The following is a 21,183-nucleotide window of genomic DNA, read 5'->3' on the forward strand; positions in this document are numbered from 1 at the left end:
TGCTTCAGTTAACACCAGGGGATCTTTTACATCCACAGGCAGGCAGGGCCTCGGTTTAACGTCTCATCCGAAAGATGCTCCTATATACTTAGTGCAGAGGCTAACATGGCAATCACTGTCCAATTCTGTTTTATATTTGGCTACAGTGAGTTGGTTGCTGCTAGTCTTTAGATGAGAGGTTAACCATGGTGTCATTGAGCCATGTCATGTTCTTCAGACTGGATTTGCCCCGCCACTTGCGGTAGCAAATTAATTTGCTGGTGGTGGTACTGCCTCTACCATCGAAAGAGTGAGTCATCACTACATGGCTGGAAGTCCAGCATTTAAATACGGGCCTGTTTGTTGAATGGATTTTGCATTCTGTGAGGCGTATCTCTGTCAACAGCTACACTAGTAGGAAACATTGCTTTGTGAGCGGTTAGGGGGCAATTAGCTGTAGAATAAACCCCAACTCCTTGATCTGCTCCTTCCATCTCTCCCCAGCATCAGCGAGCTACCACTATAGAGCTCTGTGTGACAATATCGTCGTTTTAACATTACCATCACACATTAAACTGGTGACAGCAGGAGCGTCACATTTGAATACTCGCAGTGAGAAGATTACAGTGCCTATTGCAAGAGAGAGAGACCCCATTGGAGGAGACCAATCGCAGGGGCCGTAAATATAAGATGGTCACTAATACATCCAATCGGGAATTCAGGGCCCAGAAAGTGGTTAGAATGTGGGGCTCGCTGCCACAAGGAGTAGTTGAGGCGAATGGCGTAGATGCCTTTACGGGGAAGCTAGATAAGCAGATGAGGGGGAAAGGAATCAAGGGATATGCTGATAGGGTTAGATGAAGAGGGGTGGGCGAAGGCTTGTGTGGAGGATAAATGCCGGCACAGACCAGTTGGGCCGAATGGCCTGTTTCTGGGCTGTACATTCTATTTAATTCTATGTAAGACAGGGGGTGTACGCTCGGTACCTGTAAACTGGTCCTGGAAGTGAAAATGCAACAAGTCTTGTGTCTTCCAGTGTTCACATACCAACACAAAACACACCGAAGTGGTTGTCATAAGATTGTTTGTTTTAATTCCATTACAAAAAAAACATGCAATTAGGAGACAGTATTTACAATTTATAAAGAAACATATTTAGCTCTCTGCCTGCAATAACACTTATAAATATGATTTACATAATAAAATAAATATGTAAAATTACCAACTTAGCATGGGTTTTAGTTTGTTAAAAAATACACAGCATTATAGTTTGCATCAGTTTTGACCTTGTTTGAATCCCACTGTCCTGTTTTACGCTGTTAACTAAAGGGAAAAGGAATCCGTTTTTGATCTTCTTGTTCTGTGAACCAATCTATGGAGACCGTCAGTCGCTTAAAAAGACCTGAAGTCTTTTCTTTCACCTTCCATTGAACAATCCAGTGCTTTCCACCACTTTGAATTTTATTTGTGTCCTTGCAGGTTTTGTTGTGAGAGGTTGTGAGGTCCCGTTAGAAAAGCCTGCCCTGCTCCTCCACTGTGTGTGGACTTTTAATATTTCTCCCCCCACCCCCCCAACCCTCTCATTCAAAGTCCCGTCAGTTCCCGGTGTGCAGATATTTTAGCTCCCGCTGCTCAGCATCCCGAGTAGTTTGCTCACCTCCATGCCTTGCTGCTGGGCCATCTTCTGTATATCGAAACCCATGTGCATTAGGAACTGTATAACAGTCATCTCCTGACCTGTGTACTGGTCTCTGATGGTGGGACAGGTAGGGTTACAGTGTGGCCAGTGACAGCCATCCGTCAGATGGATGGGACAGCCCTTCAGTGAATTCTTGCCGTTTTTGTTACCATCTTGGAGGCTCCGATCCCAACAGTGCAGTGCCCGGGGTAGGGATATCCCTTTCACTTGAAGGTTCAACCAATAGCTGGAAATGAAACGTGAAAAGTAACGTTGTGCTTGAAACGAAACGTTTATACATTTCCCATCAACAACTTCAAGTGATACTTCTCACTTCCAGCCTCCGACCTTTCCTTCCCATCACATTTCTATTTTATCAATGCTGAGCCGGCTTTTCTTGTATTCCTTACAGGAAGAAATACATCATCTTCCTCACTGTGTAAAATCAAGACACATAGAATTACGGCACAGAAACAGGCCATTCGGCCCAACGGGTCCGTGCCGGTGTTTATGCTCCACACCAGCCTCCTCCCAACCCTACTTTACCTCAACCTATCAGCAGAACCTTCTAGTCCTTTATTCCTCATGTACTTATGCGATGGTTTTTTTGTTGTTGAAGATACCAGTTTAATTATTGTGACTGTATTTAGCATTTGGAATGCGCTGCCTGATAGGGCGGTGGATACAGATTCAACAGTAGCCTTCAAAAGGGAATTAGATAAATACTTGAAGGAGAAAAAATTGCAGCGATATGGGGAAAGAGCGGGGGAGGGAGTGGGACTAACTGGATTGCTCTTCGAAAGAGCCGGCGCAGACTCGATGGGCCAAATGGCCTCCTTCTGTGCTGGACTATTCTATGAATCTATGATTATCTGGCTTCCCCTCTTTGTATTGTCCGCAACTCTAAATCAACCTCTCCCTGAATCTCAAAATGATGAACTCCGCTCCCTCAGTCATGTCTTTTTCTTGCAATCAGCAGGTTTATAAAACTCAAACTTGGTGTCCCCCTTAACCACTACTTCCTGGTTTATCTCGATTTATGTCAACGTCGGTGCTGTCTTGCATTATAGAGCCTGGCTCTTCATCCAGCTTTCTCCTTGTTTAAATACACCGTATCGCACTGTTTTCAGGATGTATAAAATGTCCCATACATCTTAAAGGACTTCTTGTTTGTTCCATTTTTGCATCAGCATGAACTCAGTTGGTAGCACTCTCACCTCTGAGTCAGAACGCTCTAGGTTTAAGTCACACTGCATAACTGGAGCTTATAATGTAGGCTGGGAGTTCAGTGCAGCCCTCAGGGAGTGCTGAATTGCTGCCAGTTCACCTTTCGAGTGAGATGTTAAACCAAGGCTTGTTCAGGTGACTGTAACAGATCCCATGGCGCTATTCGATAAAGCATTCTACCAGCGTCCTGGTCAAAATTCTTCCCTCAACCAACACCACCAAAATCAGATGAAGTGATCATTCATTAACTTTACTGTTCCTCACAACCTGCTGTATACACGCTGGCTGTTACACTGCCTACATAACAAGAGTGATTGCATTTCAAAAAGTAATTGATTGGTCGTGAAGCACTTTGGGATGTTCTGAAGATATAAATGCAAATAATGCTCAGCTTAAAACAGCCATTCTCTCAGTGGATCATTATTAAAGGAGCTATCCGATCTCCTGTGGGTTATGCTCACAGGTTGTCTGATGGATCATTGTGGAGCAGCTGCTAACCTGGCCAGTGCCTTTAAGACCAAGCCAATAATTATAGCGACTTATAAACTCTGAAGGCATTCAGCGGGGCAGTTGAATGGTTTAGGAATTTTATGCTCCATGCCAATGACTGGGCTTCTTTCTCTCTTTTTTTAAGTAGATCGTTTCGCATCTCAAACAAAGTGTGACATCTGGATAGGGAGGGCTGGTGTGTGACATCTGGATAGTGAGGGCTGGTGTGTGACACCTGGATAGTGAGGGCTGGTGTGTGACATCTGGAGAGTGAGGGCTGGTGTGTGACATCTGGATAGTGAGGGCTGGTGTGTGACACCTGGATAGTGAGGGCTGGTGTGTGACATTCAGAATGTGATAGGCATGCATTAGATGCAAGGATTAGAGAGAGAGAGAGAGAGAGACAGAAGGACAGAGATGGGGAAAAGGATCTACTCCTTTTGAAGAATTTTCCCCTGCATTTCCACCTTTTCATCGCCTCCTCGTCTGAAGTCAATAACTCATGTTGGGGCACCATTCACAAGGTCACTGGCTAGTAATCAGAAATGAGAACCCTTGTAGATCTTACTCGTCCCTGGACTGGAGACGCTAAGTGCCCTCACCACTTTTCACTGGATGTAGAGCATAGAAACGGAGTATGCGAATATAAGATATTGAACATTTCGGGAAGAAGATAGGAGCCAAATCCAGTTATATATAATCATACTTGCATTTATATAGAATCTGAACACACTGAAACATCTCAAACTGTCTCACACAGAAGTAATAGCTTCGAAAGTGGAAAGAAATGAGGAGGAATTTCTTCACCCAGAGAGTGGTGAACCTGTGGAATTCTCTACCACAGAAGGCAGTAGAGGCCAATTCATTAAATATATTCAAGAAGGAGTTGGATATATTTCTTAAGGCTAAAGGGATTAAGGGATATGGGGAGAAAGCAGGGACAGGGTACTGAATTTGGATGATCAGCCATGATCTCATTGAATGGCGGAGCAGGCTCGAGGGGTCGAATGGCCTACTCCTGCTCCTATCTTCTATGTTTCTATGAAAGTGCAGTTACTGTTGTTATGTAAGCAAAGTAAGACCAGTCAAAGAATAAAATGCCACCCAGTGTGCTTTAGTCGCCTCTGTGCATTTCTCCCTGAATTTCTGCTGACTATCCACTTGTAAATTACTTTGGGACGTTCCCTTATTATAAAAGAAGCTGTATAAATGGAAGCTGTTGTTAATGCAATAATGATAAACTAATTTTTAGCAAAGCGGTTCGATGTTATTGGTAAAAAAAAATTCTGAGCAAGAGAAGCAGAGGACAGGGAAGGAAAGGATACAATAGGAGCAGAGGGTGTTTACGAAGAGATTAGGGTTTGGCACATTTCAAGAGGAATTCTAAATGGAATAATGATTAAGTGAAGTTAAGAACAAGGGTGGAAAGGGTCAATATCTAGAAGCAGCATTCAGCGATTTGGATTATAAAGGAAAGGGTGCATTGGATCAAGAACCTTTTCTCCTTTGCTCCCTATTTCCATCTTACCTTTTTGTGATTACTTCATGAGACAAGCACGCAGGTGCAAAAACGGCCCTAAAACCAAAAAAAAGTATTTAAATCAATGATATTATAATAGAAAATTCATGCACAATTCACATCTGCTAAACCTGTGGTTTTGGCTCTCAAACAAATGCACAAGTTTACTTTAAGCGTGCCCTGATTTCTGCTGATTTCTTTTTAGTTCTTATCTAGTCTTTTTATGCAGCGAGTGGTTGTGATCTGGAACGCGCTGCCTGAAAGGTGATGGAAGCAGAGTCAGTAGTAACTTTCAAAAGGGAATTGGTAAAATACGTGAAGGGGGGGAAAAAATTGCAGGGCTATGGGGAAAGAGCAGGGGGAGTGGGACTAGTTGGATAGCTCTACCAAAGAGCCAGCACAGGCTCGACGGGCTGAATGGCCTCCTTTTGTGCTGTACGATTCTATGACGACAACTTTTGGCTTGGATGATTTACTGAGGCTGACAGTGTAAAGTAATGGATTTAATGTACACAAACGGGTATAGCAGGCAATTAGGAAAGCAAATGGTATGTTGGCCCTTATTACAAGAAGATTTGAGTATAAGAGTAAAGGGGGGAGAAATTCAGTATCGCCCTGTTTTGGGTGCAATTATCGGCTGGGCGCAAAGTTTAGCGCCTGGCGTTAATTATCACCTCCGACTGCAAACTTGGCTTCTATCGCCCCCGGAGGTGATTGGAGCGCTAAATCAGGCACTTCACACCTCTTAAGGCACTAACGCCAAGGAGCGAGGCGCTAACTCAGAGCGCTGGCGAAGCTCAGGTGATGTCAGTCAACAATGGAACACAGACACACTGGCGCCGGCCAGTTCTTAAAGGGGAGGGTCGATCTTGCTCTCCATCCACATCCTGTTCATTGCAGCCTTGAATCTCGGCCTGGAGAGACCTGTACATCAAATCTGCTGGAAAGAACAATGGAGAGGCCCAGAGAAAGAGCTCAGAGTGCAACCACCAAAGTGTCTTCTAAATAGATACAAGGAAGGGCAAATCAAAATGAACCTGCAAAGTGCTGCTCAGTACCCAAAACTCCTTCACACAGCGTTGAATCTCTCCAGAAGTCTCTTTCTCTCTTTCAGAATGCGTGGTGCAAAAATGTCACCAACAAAAAAAGTCAGGAAGCGGCCGCCTTTAAATAGCGCTCCCCCAGTCCCTTCCCGACTGCAAAACGCTCCCCTCAACCTGCCATTGCTAGCGGCAGGCGGTAAGGCAGGGGGCGCCACTCAATATCTGGTCCGGGGCGCTACCAGGGCATTGCGCGCTCGACTGACATCCCGATCTGCAGGCGCAGGAGATCGTGGCGGTAGTGTTTAGCACAGCCGCAAAATGTCTGGTCAATTTCACGAGCGGTGCAAACATCGCCACGCCCGGGTGCTAGTTGCTTTGCACCCCACTAGCGGCCTCTTAGGATGCTAACTGGAGGCGCAAAGCAACCAAATTTTTCCCCCAAGATGTCTTACTGCAATTAAAATAGGGCCCTGGTGAGACCACACCTGGAGTATTGTGTACAGTTTTGGTCTCCTTACCTAAGAAAGGATATACTTGCCATAGAGGGAGAGCAACGAAGGTTCACCAGACTGGTTCCTGGGATGGGGGGATTGTCCTATGAGGAGAGATTGAGTAGACTAGGCCTGTATTCTCTAGAGTTTAGAAGAATGAGAGGTGATCTCATTGAAACATACAAAATTCCTACAGGGCTTGACAGGGTAGATGCAGGGAGGATGTTTCCCCTGGCTGGGGAGTCTAGAACCAGGGGTCACAGCCTCAGAATAAGGGGTCGTCCATTTAGGACTGAGATGAGGAGAAATTTCTTCACTCAGAGGGTGGTGAATCTTTGGAATTCTCTACTCCAGAGGGCTGTCGAGGCTCAGTCGTTGAGTATATTCAAGACAGAGATCGATAGCTTTTTGAATATTAAGGGAATCGAGGGATATGGGAATAGTGCAGGAAAGTGAAGATGAGGTAGAAGATCAGCCATGATCTTATTGAATGGCGGAGCAGGCTCGAAGGGCTAAATGGCCGACTCCTGCTCCTATTTCTTATGTTCTTATTTGAAATGACGAGATTGCATAAGTACGCTGGATTTATGCCTGTATTTACAGATGTGAATTAACCTTGTTTGGCACAGTCTTCCAAATAAACAAATTGAGGTTGAAACGATTAACTCATTTAAAAAGCAGCAGGATAAATATATGTTTGGGAACGGATTGCAGACTATATGGATAGGTGTAGACTTAGATCATAAGATAAATATAGGTGAGGAAGGAAGTCCAGCCTATTATAGCTCAACTATCCAGAAATGCCTAGACTTTGAAATTCTAGCAGTCCCACACCACCAGCGGAAGTGCGATGGAGTGGGACCCCATCTGCCCGTTCTCAAAGAAGCAGACCCTGTCCCAAATCATTACATAGTCAGAGTGCCATCCACACCTCTCAGGGTGTATCAGAGGCACTCACCCTGACCCACCCATGGAAGGTGGCCCAGCCCACAGACATTCTGCTAGGGGAACACCCAAGGTCCTGCCTGGGTTAAAGACAGAAGTCAAGCAAAATAATCCTCTGCCCTTACAGGAGCTCCCAACCTTCTAAATTAAGGGATTGATTACCTTTGTACTGGTAAAGTCTAGGGGCTTTCCAGGAACCTCCTCAGAACTCATGCAAGTGCTCAGCTGGAGACGGTTCCGTTTAGGCCTCCCAAGAGCGTAAGTGGAAGAATTCCCGGCTTAGCCCGGCAACTCCTCCAGACAATGCTCCATTGGCATGGGCGGTGGGGGCAAGGTTCAGCCCCACCCTTGCTGAAATTTAGGGCAGATGTTAAAACGGGGCAGAAACCCAGCAATCCACCCTCGTTTGCCCTTCACCCTCTCCGATCTCCAGGAACTTGAGGCCTTTAAGTTTCTTCATCACAGCATTCAACTGTCTGTAGGGGGACAGCAGCCTACGATCGAATAAGGAAGATATGGCGATGGATGAATATCCAAGAGCTTCACCACCTGTGAGGTGGACATAGTTTAGTTCTTTTTTGAGGACATTTTTTTTCAATCTCCCTTAGTTGATGCCTACATGCAGCAACATAAAGAAAGAGGAGCCCCACCCCTAACTCCTCCTCACCCACATGACCCACCAGCCAGTCAAGCATGGCTCACCCCTGGTTCTTCATGCATGAACTTGTTCATAAAATAGGCATTATTGGCCCAGAAATTCGGGTCGGAGGCTTCCGGCGGGTGCAAGCCTCTGACCTGCACTTAGCTAGCGCGCCGGCCATTGTGCTGTGGGCCTGCGTGGGATTCTGATCCTGTGCCTCCTCCAGCTGCCAGTGCGCAGTGCTTGCGTATCCCAGGGGCGCAGTTAGTTCGAAGCGTCCCCTGGGATCATATGGGCCATGGAGAGCCAATGGTAGCAGGGAATCTGTATTCATAAATTTGACAGGAAGACCTGTCAAATCTATGAATACAATTCAGCCCCAAAACATCACTAAAACTTCAAATAAATGTTTTAAAAATCACATTTTTAAAATAACTATAAATTACATGAAATAACTATTTTAAACAATAATTTAAATTTTTGAAAAAATGAATTACAGTTTCTAACAGGGCTAAAAATAAACTTACCCTTCTTTAAAGTATTTAAAAATAATAAACCTGTGGAAAAAATGTTTTAATTTAACTTAATTCACCACTTACCTTGTTAAAAGCAGGCCTTGCGACTGCTTTTTAAAAGCGTAGCTCCTGGAGACTTACCCTCCCGGAGAAACCTGCAAAAAAAACGGAAGTTCCAGGTGTACGCGCTGCCTCTCCAGCGCACGCGTTCGACCTGTGAACCCCTTCCTTCAAGGGAACAGAAGTTCCGGTTTCCCGCGCATGCGCAGTGCATGCGCGAAACCGGCACTTTCGTTGGGCCTACGCGTGAGTACCCAGCGCGTACTCACCCGTGGAGACCCGAAGTTCTGGCAATGACTCCTAACAACAGCAGGTTACTGCCATGCAAGGAAAATGTTTAACGCCCAAGGATTAAACACGCTCACAGTGTAGCAGAGCTGACAGAACTTACGGAACGTCTTTAAGAGTGTTTTTCAGTTCTCTCCCCAGGTTCTGAATGTAGTTCCACTGTCCTTCTTGAACGGGTTGCCCAGTGAGGTGCACATTATCGACTGTAAGCTGTGCTTCATCGAAGAGCCACTGCACCACGAACAACGGACCTGTGGGGGAAAAAAACAAATGAAGTTAGGTTTCTTGGGACTTTTCTCCACATCCCCCTTCGGAAATATCTCACCCTCCAGTGAAAGCATGTGGATAAACGTTAGCAGAGGTTGGGATTAAACTGGGGTTTCCCAATCAAGTGTCGCAAAATCTTAAAACCATTATTTATAAATGCATTGGGACTCCAAGCACTGAGTAATCTGATTTCTTAGGCCTTTCCAAAATACTGTAACAGCAATTCGAATCATATAGCGCAGAAGGAGGCCATTCGGCCCATCATGCCTGTGCCGGCTCTTTAAAAGAGCGATCCAATTAGTTACCCCCACCCCACCCCGCTCTTTCCCCATTGCCCTGTCATTTTTCCCCTTCAAGTATTTATCCAATTTCTTTTTCAAAGTTACGACTGAATCTGTTTCCACCGCCCTTTCAGGCAGTGCATTCCAGATCACAACAACTCGCTGCGTAAAAAAAATTCTCCTCATCTCCCCTCTGGTTCTTTTGCCAAATAGCTTAAATCTGCGCCCTCTGGTTACCGACTCTCCAGTGGAAACAGTTTCTCCCTATTTACTCCATCAGAACCCCTCATCATTTTGAACAATTAACCTTGACAATCTGTCCTCGGATTTTCAGAAGGCCTTCGATAAGGTCCCACGCAAGAGGTTGGTGAACAAAATTAGGGCACATGGAATTGGGGGTAATATACTAGCATGGATTGAGAATTGGTTAGCGGACAGAAAACAAAGAGTAGGGATAAACGGGTCTTTTTCAGGACGGCAGGGTGTGACTAGTGGGGTACCGCAAGGATCGGTGCTTGGGCCCCAGCTATTCACAATCTATATCAATGATTTGGATGAGGGGCCTAAATGTAACATTTCCAAATTTGCTGATGACACAAAGCTAGGTGGCAGTGTCAGTTGTGAAGAGGATGTGAAGAGGCTTCAAGGGGATGTTGACAGGCTCAGTGAGTGGGTGAGAATATGGCAGATGGAATATAATGTGGATAAATGTGAAGTTATCCACTTTGGTAGAAAAAACAGAAAGGCAGAGTATTTCCTAAATGGTGAAAGATTGGGGAATGCAGATGCTCAAAGGGACCTGGGGGTCCTTGTACATGAGTCACTGAAAGTGAATGTGCAAGTGCAGCAAGCCATTAGGAAGGCAAATGGAATACTGGCCTTCATTACAAGAGGATTTGAGTACAGGAGTAAAGAAGTCTTACTCCAATTATATAGGGCCTTGGTGAGACCACACCTGGAGTACTGTGTTCAATTTTGGTCTCCTTACCTAAGGAAGGATATACTTGCCATAGAGGGAATGCAATGAAGGTTCATGAGATTGATTCCTGGGATGGCAGGACTGTCATATGAGAAGAGATTGAATAAACTAGGCCTGTATTCTCTTGAATTCAGAAGAATGAGAGGGGATCTCATTGAAGCATACAAAAGTATTACAGGGCTTGATAGAATGGATGCTGGGAAAATGTTTCCATTGGCTGGGGAGTCTAGAACCGGGGCCACAGCCTCAAGATAAAGGGTAGGCCATTCAGGACTGAGATGAGAAGAAATTTTTTCACACAGAGGGTGGTGAATCTTTGGAATTCTCTACCCCAGAGGGCTGTGGAGGTTCAGTCATTGGGTATATTCAAAACAGAAGTCGATAGATTTCTGACTAGTAAAAGCATCAAGGGATATGGCGATAGGACCGGTGATTGGAGTTGAGGTAGAAGATCAGCCATGATCTCATTGAATGGCGGAGCAGGCTCGAAGGGCCGAATGGCCTACTCCTGCTCCTATTTCTTATGTTCTTATGGACTGAACACTTGGACTACATGGCATCAAGTAATGGCATCGAAGTCCAGAACTTGCTGCTGACGATATTAGATAGACAAATGCTTAACATGTTTCAGTAGCGTTCCTCTGACCTGAGGTGTTAGCCCATTATTTTAAATTTGTTCTTGGGATGCAGGCAGTGCTGGTGAGGCCACATTTATTGCCTACCCCCAGTTGCCCTAAACTGAGTGGCTTGCTAGGTCACTTCAGAGGCATTAAGAGTCAATCATACAGTATGGGACTGGAGCGATATACAGGCCAGAGAAAGTAGAGGCAACAGGCTCCCTTCCCTGAAGGATATTAATGAACAGTTGGGTTTATACAACAATCCAACATTTTTTTAATCATTTTTTTATGGCGTTAGCTCACAAATGACTGATTTATTGAATTCAATTTCCCAATTTGGAATTTAAATTCACAACCTATAGCTTACTAATCCACTACACTATGGTACCCGGAGTGAAGGTGTTAGCTTGTCTAAATCAAATGGGTTAACGCTTCTGTTAATATAGCAGAAAGAGGAAGGTCGTATGTAGAGTTCTACAGATCCATATTCATAGGACATTCCGCCCCTCTTCCCTTTGACGCAAAGCTACTATTCCCACAGTTTTCAGATCAGAAGGGCCCATTTACCATTGAGAAATTGGAGGGCTATTTGAGGCCCTTGCTACCAGGGTTACTCTAGATAACAAGAGAATGTCCTATGGATCAGATTTACTTTGATATAGTTAATTTTTTTTAACTTACTTCTTAAAGTTGGATATATTTTATATCCAAAGAAGCAGTTCCACTCTTCCCCTTCTCTGAACTGTTGCTTGCAACGTTCAGGTACAACTCCATTCCAGTACCTGAAAGCATAAAGGATGATTTTAGTCATTTCACACTGGTTCATAGGCCCGAAAATTCAGATCAACCCACAGAGAGGAGACAAGGATCCCCTCTTACTGAATAGAGGAGTCTGTGTGGGAATCAGCCTGACAGAACTGAGAAGAACTGCAACCCACAAGCAATGAAGCAGCCTCAGGAGTGGAATCTGAACCATGTCAGACTGGTTCCCAAATGCTGTTCGTGGATCATAAGAACAGGAGGAGGCCGTTCAGCCCCTCAAGCCTGTTCCGCCATTCAATGAGATCATGGCTGATCTGTATCCTAACTGTGGCTCCATAGCCCTTAATACCCTTGTTCCCTTCTATGTTGCATTTTGGTGCAGTCATTAATTGCACAATTTTTCTGTCATCTTTTCAGGTTCAATAAAAGGTGGATGACATGAGATGAACTGGCGGAAACGAAGATTAGAGCCATTAATAACCACTCCCTCTTCTACAACGTGAGCCTGTTTGGTGTCTGTAATTAGCAAATGTGTTGCAGTCGATGGGGATTTTCAAGGTAATAGAAACTGTTATGCAAAAGCAAAATACTGCGGATGCTGGAAATCTGAAATAAAAACAGAAAATGCTGGAAATACTCAGTCGGTCAGGCAGCATCTGTGGAGAGAGAAACAGTGTCAACATTTCAGGTCAGTGACCCTTCGTCAGAACTCATAAACTGTTATGTACTGTTACCTACTACAGTAGCTACTACAATAGCATGATGTACTTTTGTGGCATCTTGCCTCTGTGCTGAGAGTGCCCTTCTTGAGACTCCACCCCATGATCTATCGCAGCAAGTGTATCTCCTGCTGTGGTTATATTATCTTTAGAAATATTCTCAAGGGATAAAGCAAGTTGTCATAGAAACAGAATGGTTGAAACTATATATTCCAGTGCCCTTTGTTCATTAAGAATGACTTTCGAGATAGCAAAGAGTAATCCTCATTGGTCAGAAGTGCCTGTGATAATGGCCCAGAAATTCGGGTCGGTGGCTTCCCGCGAGTGCAAGCCCCCGACCTGCACTTACCTAGCGCGCCGGCCGTTGAGCTGTGGGCCCACGTGGGATTCCGATCCTGGGCCTCCTCCAACTGCCGGCTCGCAGTGCTTGCGTATCCCAGGGGCGCAGTTAGTTCGATGCGTCCCCTGGGATCACGTGGGCCATGGAGAGCCAATGGTAGCAGGGAATGCTTCATTCATAAGTTTGACAGGAAGAGCTGTCAAACCTATAAATACTATAAGCCCCAAAACATCACTAAAACTTCAAATAATTTTTTTTTTAATCACATTTTTAAAATAACTATAAATTACATGAAATAACTATTTTAAACAATAATTTAAATTTTTGAAAAAATTAATTATATTTTCTAATGGGGCTAAAAATAAACTTACCTTTCTTTAAAGTATTTAAAAATAATAAACCTGTGGAAAAAATGTTTTAATTTTAATTAATTCACCACTTACCTTGTTAAAATCAGGCCTTGCGACTGCTTTTTAAAAGTGTAACTGCTGGAGACTTACCCTCCCGGAGAAACCGGCAAAAAAAACGTAAGTTCGATGTGCACGCGCTGCCTCTCCGGCGCACGCATTCCACCTGTCAACCCCTTCTTTCAGGGGAATGGAAGTGCCGGTTTCCCGCGCATGCGCAGTGCATGCACGAAACCGGCACTTTCGTTGGGCCTACGCGTGAGTACCCAGCGCGTACTCACCCGCGGGGACCCGAATTTCTAGTACACGGGTGCTTTAACCTGTTGTGAGTGAGACGGCCATAGATTCTCCTGATTGGCAGGAGACTATCAGGCCAGAAGATGCTCAAGCAGCTTGGGTCATTAACTTGGGAACAATGTATTCATATCTCCGTTATCATGGAATTGCTGTTGTCGGCCAAGGGCTGACCGAGAATTAAATCAGAACCGGTAAGCCCGCATTTTCTATTCAGCAGGTTCCCACGATGTGCAGAAGCTCACAAGGGGAAGAAGGGATGATAGCAAAAATGTCTCACCTTATTCCTTTCTTGATTGCTTCGGTGGGGGCGCATGATATCGTGTCGATGCAATCAGTTCTTTGGTATTGTTTGTTGTCCAAGAACCAGCCTGAATCGGCCAGACCGCGAACCTGCACCCCGTGGACTCCCAGCTCTACAAGATGTTCAGCCACTCTGTCTACATTCAGGAGGACCCCAGTCCCACCAGCACTAAACAAACAGACAACCACTCCAGTTAATAACACTACTTTGAAAGAAAGAAAGAACTTGCATTTATTTGTATGGTGCCTTTCGCGACCTCAGCATGTCCCAAAGCGCTTTACAGCAAAATAAAGTACTTTTGAACTGCAGTCACTGTAATAATGAAAAGAAAGACTTGCATTTATATAGCGCCTTTCACGACCACTGGATATCCCAAAGCTCTTTACAGCCAATGAAGTACTTTTGAAGTGTAGTCACTGTGTTATTGTCGGAAACACAGCAGCCAATTAGCACACAGCAAGCTCCCACAAACAGCAATGTGATAATGACCGGATAATCTGTTTTTGTTTTGTTGATTGAGGACACTGGGGATAACTCCCCTACTCTTCTTCGAAATAGCACCATGGGATCTTTTACGTCCACCTGAGAGAGCGGTTTAATGCCTCATCTGCAAGACGGCATCTCCGACAGTGCAGCACTCCCTCGGGGCGGCCAACTGAGCCACAACTGACACTTAATGTAGAAAACACGGCAGCCAATTTGCGCACAACAAACAGTGACCAGATAATCTGATTGTTAAGTATTGGTTGAGGGATAAATATTGGCCGGAATTTCCCTGCTCTTCTCCGAAATAATGACATGGGATCTTTCACGTCCACCTGAGAGGGCAGTCGGGGCCTCCGTTTAACGTCTCATTCGAAAGATGAAAGAATGGCAATAATTCTTCTGAACCCAAGTTTCAAATGGTAAGGTAAGAACTACAAGGCCTTATTTGTTCATCTCTTGTCAACATCATTTAACACAGCTTCCCCAAAACAGGGAACAAACATCCATATACTGTACTATGAGATACACGTCAATTGTTCATTTTTCCATAATCACTTCTGACATTTCATGGGTACATCTGTCCAGTGTATATCACCATATATATTGCTTCCCTGCGTCATGCAGTGTTTGCTGCAGGACAAACATATTGCAGAATTCTTAATTAACAAAGGAGAGAATCATAGAATCCTAGAATAGTCCAGCACAGAAGGAGGCCATTCGGCCCATTGAGTCTGCGCCGGCTCTTTCGAAGAGCAATCCAGTTAGTCCCACTCCTCCGCTCTTTCCCCATATCGCTGCAATTTTTTCTCCTTCAAGTATTTATCCAATTCCCTTTTGAAGGCTGCTATTGAATCTGTTTCCACCACCCGATCAGGCAGTGCATTCCAAATCCTAACCACTCGTCGCGTAAAAAAGTTTTTCCTCGCAACGCCTCTGGTTCTTTTGCATTCGTTTGAAATTCCATCTCAAATGATCACGTCCCTCAGCTGTAGAATAACATTTGTCTCTTGCATTGTTGATAAAATTCCTTCTTTTTGGCTGCCCCAGGGACTTTCCCTGGAATGAGCCAATGTGGTATCCAAAGTCCAAACGAGTCTGAGAAACTCTAAATTTGATCTAAACTGTGTCAGTTTTGAATTGATAAAAGACTGCATTGCTCGACGCTGACAGTGCATCAGACAATCCCACTATCCTGAGCCATTTGGAGATGATGCTCCATCTGAAAAAAGCTCCGATAACTAATGAGAGAACCCCATTGCCGATCCTGCACATCAGCACAACAAATGTACAGCCCAATATGCCAGGAAATGTGAACCGCTGCAGACAGCAATCTGGCAAAGAGGCAAAATGCAAAAATATTCAACCCAGTTTCTTTAAAGGAGGATTGTTGCCGCTGTGAAGTTATGGACTATCTCTCTCCACCTCCCCCCCACCCCCCTCATTTACGACAGATATAAAGAGATCATGTGAGTGGTGAAGACGCCATATGCACCGAGCTCTTGTTGACCATAGCCTTTCAGTGAGTTCTACTGTGAGCTGGAATGTTAACGGGTTGGGTCAGGGAGATGGGAGGGAGCTGCTGAACAGCTTCAAACTTAAAAAAAAAAAATTTTTAATCCACATCTGGAGACACATGGGACCCACAAAGAGGTAATTAGGACCACATGGACCACGAAAATAAAAGGCAACAAAGACACACATGCTTTGAAGCGCCCATATGAAAAATGTAAGCTAAACTATGGACAAGATTGTTATTATTTAGGCAGCAATGAGTTGTTTAAATATTGGTTACGCAACAGAGGAAGAATGGTTGGATAGCACAACTGTAGGCAAACGGCTTGCAGCATTTGCACTCCCGAGCTGGGTCTGCACGTCCAAATATCCATATGCATTCAGCATTAGTTCAGACCGTGCAACTCAAGCTTGTTGGAAGAGTCTGTCCTGAAGGGTGTGCTTAACTCTTCAGACCAACCAAGTGCTGCTCTAGTTGCCATTAGACAATTAGTACATTCTGCTAATGTCACGGTAATAGCTGGGTGGAGTGAGGCGTTAAAGAAGCACTGTCTTCATGGAAGAGAGTTCTGTTCCGTTTTTTAACTTGTTTATAAACAACATAAGACGATGGTGTAAATCACGATCACACCACGTGTGTGTGCGAGAGGTCATTGCAGCAATAGAATGGAGCTCAGCTCTTCATTTTTGCAGTAGTTTTGTGGTGGGGGGGGGCGGGGGATAATGCACCTGCGAACAGGCTGAAATTTCTCTATTTATTAGATTCACATCCTTTCATCAAAAAGCAAACTATTACTATTATAACGGTCAGTTCACTTTTTAAGGTTCTGAGTCTGAGAAAGGGATTTGTATTGAAGGTTTCCCATGTCTAAAGAGCTTTAATAATGCATAAGGACTATAACGAATATATATATTAAATAATATAATAGCTGGTTTCTAAGACAGACAGACTTGCATTTATACAGCGCCTTTCACAACCTCAGGACGTCCCAAAGTGTTTTACAGCTAATTACAACGATGACTACACGTCAAAAGTACTTCATTGCCTTTGGGCGTCCTGAAGCCATGAAAGGCGGCTGTAGAAATGCAAGTCTTTCTTTCTTTAAAAGAAGCCAACTATTATATATATATATTTATTTTATTGTTTAAGCTCTTTAGACATGGGAAATCTTCAATACAAATCACTTTTCCAGACTCAGAAGCTTAAAAAGTTGGAAAAAAATTCATCCAGTCCAATACCTGCAAAAAGTGTGTTCCCTACTATTCAAAACCTCCATCGTGTTACTAACATATATGCACAGAACTTGGCCTTGGAACTAACAAGACACCTCTACTAATCACATAAGCTCTCTTGGATCCATGCACTTCTCTTTGACAATTTATTTGGAGCACACACAGGTGAAATGAGAAAAGCTCATTCCTCTAGTTCAGCCCAACCTTTCAGCCCGTGTCCCAGACCTGCCAATGAGCAGCAGTGATACCCGCCCTCCTGTATGCCTCAGAGACATGGACCATGTACAGCAGGCACCTCAAAGCACTGGAGAGGTACCACCAATGCTGCCTCCGCAAGATCCTGCAAATCCATTGGCAGGATAGGTGCACCAATGTCAGTGTTCTCACTCAGGCCAACATCCCCAGCATCGAAGCTCTGACCACGCTCAATCAGCTCCGATGGATGGGCCACATTGTCCGCATGCCCGATACGAGACTCCCAAAACAAGCGCTCTACTCGGAGCTCTGACACGGCAAGAGAGCCCCAGGTGGGCAGAGGAAACGCTTCAAGGACACCCTCAAAGCCTCCTTGAAAAAGTGTAACATCCCCACCGACACCTGGGAATCCCTGGCCCAAGACCGCACAAAGTGGAGGAGAAGCATCCGGGAAGGCGCCGAACACCTCGAGTCTCTTCGCCGGGAGCAAGCAGCAGCCAAGCACAGGCAGCGGAAGGAGCGCACGTTAACCCAAGCACCCCACCCACCCACCCCTTCAACCACCGTCTGCCCCACCTGTGACAGAGATGGTAGGTCCCGCATTGGACTCATCAGTCACCTGAGAACTCATTTTTAGTGTGGAAGCAAGTCATCCTCGGTTCCGAGGGACTAACTAAGAAGAAGAAGTCACTTCCACCTCCCTCCCGCCTCATTACAGAATCACAGAAACCCCACAGTGCAGATAGAGGCCATTTCAGCCCATCGAGCCTGCACCGACACATATCCCACCCGATCCCCGTAACCCCTACACCAACACATATCCCACCCTATCCCCGTAACCCCATGTATTTAATCCCCCTAACACTAAGGGTCAATTTATCATAGCCAATCAACCTAACCCGCACATCTTTGGACTGTGGGAGGAAACCGGAGCACCCGGAGGAAACCCACGCAAACACGGGGAGAATGTGCAAACTCCACACACAGTCGCCCGAGGCCGGATTCGAACCCGGGTCCCTGGCGCTGTGAGGCAACAGTGCTAACCACTATGCCACCGTGCTGCCCTGTTGAATAAGTCAGTCCGTTTCATTACTGAACGGTTCGACTAAGCCCCATTCCTTTCACCAGCTGGCATTATGTCATTGGACCTTACTCGGGGCCTGTACCTTCTTGCTTACATCACGTGGCCATAACTCTCCTTACGAGAAAAAAGGGCAGCAAAACGAGACGAAGAATAAAAAACCAGCTGAGGTACATTCTCAGTAATTAAAGGAAGGACTGGAGTCCTGCACTGAAATGAAGGACGACTGCTGTGCTCCTGTCCCCTTTTAAGAAATATCAAAACAGCTCTCCTGGCTGCTGTTCAATGTGTGTGTAGCAGCTGTCGTGGGAAGCATTAGGTTGGAAATTCCATGCGCACATCAATCAGTTGATGGAATGATGTCACATGGTGCGTGCGTTCGTGGGAGAGGCATCACCAGGCCCGAGAAACTAAAAAGCCTTGTAGATTTTGCACTGAATTATCAAATGCGAGTCTTGTAAAGAAAAATACAAATCAATGTGATCAATCATTGATTGGCTTCACAGGAACAAAGGCTTACATTTTGCTCCCTTTTAAGAAGTTACCATTGCTTCTTGTTGATATATATGTATACTAAACTGTCGATAAATGAAATCAAGATGGTGTACTCCTTTACTTTTCTCAGTTTGGCTGATGTTCTAATCTCTTCTTCTTAGGTAGCCCTCGGAACCGAGGATGACCGCTCTAATCTACATTGGAGGAGCTGCGAGCGTTAGTTTACGGAGCTTTTGTGGGGTTTTAATGAAGACGCTGTACTTCGTGAGCAAGGGCGATTCAGTGTTGGGAGTTTTTTTGAATTAGATGAACAAAAGCCTTCTCTTATATTTCAAAAGCCTTTGTATCTAATTGTGTAATAGTAATAATAGTGATTACGACCCGGCCACATAAAACAATGTTTTCCCAAGGAAAGGGATACCAGACTGTTAATGGCAATTCCACGAGAAAAATAAATATAATCAGAGGCTGAGTGGCACAGTGGGTAGCAGAACATCCTTTAATCTGCGGGACCTTGCTTTGAATCCAGCCCACAATGTTGGGACAACCTCTCCTCTTTCCAACAGTTGTTAAAAGGTCCCAAAAGAAATTGGGAGGGTGTGCCGACATAACCTTCCTGCCTTGATGTTGTTTCAACTATTTTCACCAGCTTGCTGGCGTTTCCTATGGGGAATATAGCAGAAACACAGCTCGTTGAGTTTCCCAGTTGTTATATGCAGCTCCCAATGTAGAACAGAGCCCTACTGATTAGATTCCAGGTTCAATCCCTGCTCTGTGGCTGATCTCAACCAGGGAATTGCCCGTAAGCGTACGGATGCCAGATGAAGAGAGAACAGCTCTGATGCCTCCACAGTTGAATACCTTGCCAACACTCCCCATTTGGATTCTCCCATGAAGAACCACTACCTGGGCAAAGTACTGAAGGGTGTTAGGTGTCTGTGGAACAAGTTGGAATGAGCCAGCACCGAGAGGAGAGGGGGGTTAGGGAAGGGGAAGGGAGGAGAGGGTGGGAGAAGAGAGGGGAGGGGAGGGGAAGAGAGGGGAGGGGAAGAGAGGGGTGGGGAAGGGAGGGGTGGGGAAGAGAGGAGAGGGGTGGGGAAGGGAGGAGAGGGGAAGAGAGGAGAGGGGTGGGGAAGGGAGGAGAGGGGAAGGGAGGAGAGGAATGGGGAGGGGAAGGGAGGAGAAGAGTGGGGGAGAGGGGAGGAGAGGGGAAGGGAGGAGAGGGGAAGGGAGGAGAGGAGAGTTGGGGAGAGGAGAGGGGAAGGGAGGAGAGGAATGGGGAGGGGAAGGGAGGAGAGGAGAGGGGAGTGGGGGAAAGGAGAGGGGAAGGGAGGAGAGGGGAGGAGAGGAGAGAGGAGGGGAGTGGGGGAGAGGAGAGGGGAAGGGAGGAGAGGAGGGAAGGGAAGAAGAGAGGGGAGGGGAGAAGGGGAGTGGGGAGAATTGAGGGGGAGGGGAGGGAGGAGAGGGGAGGGGAAGGGAGGAAAGGAGATGGGAGTGGGGGAGAGGAGAGGGGAAGGGAGTTGAGAGGGGTGTGGGGGAGGGGAAGGGAGGAGGGGAGGGGAGGAGAAGAGAGGGGAGGGGAGGGGTGGGGGAGAGGAGGGGAAGGGAGGAGAGGAGGATAGAAAAGAGAGGAGGGAAGAGGAAAGGGGGAGAGGAGAGGAGAGGAGAGGGATGGAGAGGAGAGGAGTGGGGGAGAGGAGAGGAGAGGGATGGGGAGGGGAAGGGAGGAGTGGGGAGGGGAGGGAAAGAGTAGAGAGGGGAGGAGAGGGGAAGAGAGGGAGGGGAGTGGGGGGGAGAATAGGGTAGGGGAGGAGAGGAGAAGTCAGGGGAGAGGAGAGATGCGGGGAGGAGAGGAGGAGAGATCTGGGGCAAAAAAGGAAATGAATGTGCCTAATATTCCTTAAAATTCCAAAAATATATGAAAAAAGATGATTTCCTATAATAAAAGCAGAAAATGCTGAAACACTCAGCAGGTCAGGCAGCATCTGTGACGCTGTCGGAGGAGGAAGGTAGGATTAACGTCAGAACCAATTTCCAGCATCTGCTTTTCATGATTGTCTATAAAATAGTTCATAAACAAGAAGTATTTATTGTCTACAGACACACACACACAACTCAAGTCAGTCAGAAATGCCAACTATCAGCCGGGTGAGCTTCAGAATTTTGCCCGTAAATAAAGTGCAGCCGTCTCCCAGGGCAGTGAACCCATCAGCTTTGCTCTGGTGTTTCTGCCAAAATTCCACAAAGAGCAAGCGGCGATAAAAGGAGATCAATTGATTTGCACTCATATGTTGGCATGGCCATCGCTGAGCATAGATCAAGTTGAAGGTAATG

At 45.7% G+C, this 21,183-nt stretch overlaps 1 protein-coding gene and 1 long non-coding RNA gene across 2 annotated transcripts in view; one reads left to right on the forward strand and one right to left on the reverse strand.

Annotated features, from left to right (window-relative positions):
• Positions 1–1,045: 1,045 nt before the first annotated feature.
• Positions 1,046–21,183, reverse strand: part of notum1a (notum, palmitoleoyl-protein carboxylesterase a) — a 43,113-nt gene continuing 22,975 nt past the window's right edge. Inside the window, exons 7-11 of the mRNA XM_085963841.1 lie at positions 13,824–14,015; positions 11,703–11,803; positions 8,978–9,125; positions 4,902–4,949; positions 1,046–1,904 (exon numbers count right to left, since the gene is read on the reverse strand). Coding sequence (XP_085819967.1) covers positions 1,598–1,904; positions 4,902–4,949; positions 8,978–9,125; positions 11,703–11,803; positions 13,824–14,015 — 796 coding nt within the window. The 3' untranslated portion in view covers positions 1,046–1,597. The remainder of the gene's footprint in view (positions 1,905–4,901; positions 4,950–8,977; positions 9,126–11,702; positions 11,804–13,823; positions 14,016–21,183) is intronic.
• LOC147102910 (uncharacterized) lies at positions 11,794–19,824 on the forward strand. The gene is made up of 3 exons (XR_015073155.1): positions 11,794–12,471; positions 13,764–14,757; positions 19,011–19,824. It is a non-coding gene; the product is annotated as an uncharacterized LOC147102910 (long non-coding RNA).

This window comes from Somniosus microcephalus, chromosome 21, assembly GCF_052327205.1.
Source record: "Somniosus microcephalus isolate GS21.2 chromosome 21, FLI_Smic_1.0, whole genome shotgun sequence".
Taxonomy (NCBI): domain Eukaryota; kingdom Metazoa; phylum Chordata; class Chondrichthyes; order Squaliformes; family Somniosidae; genus Somniosus; species Somniosus microcephalus.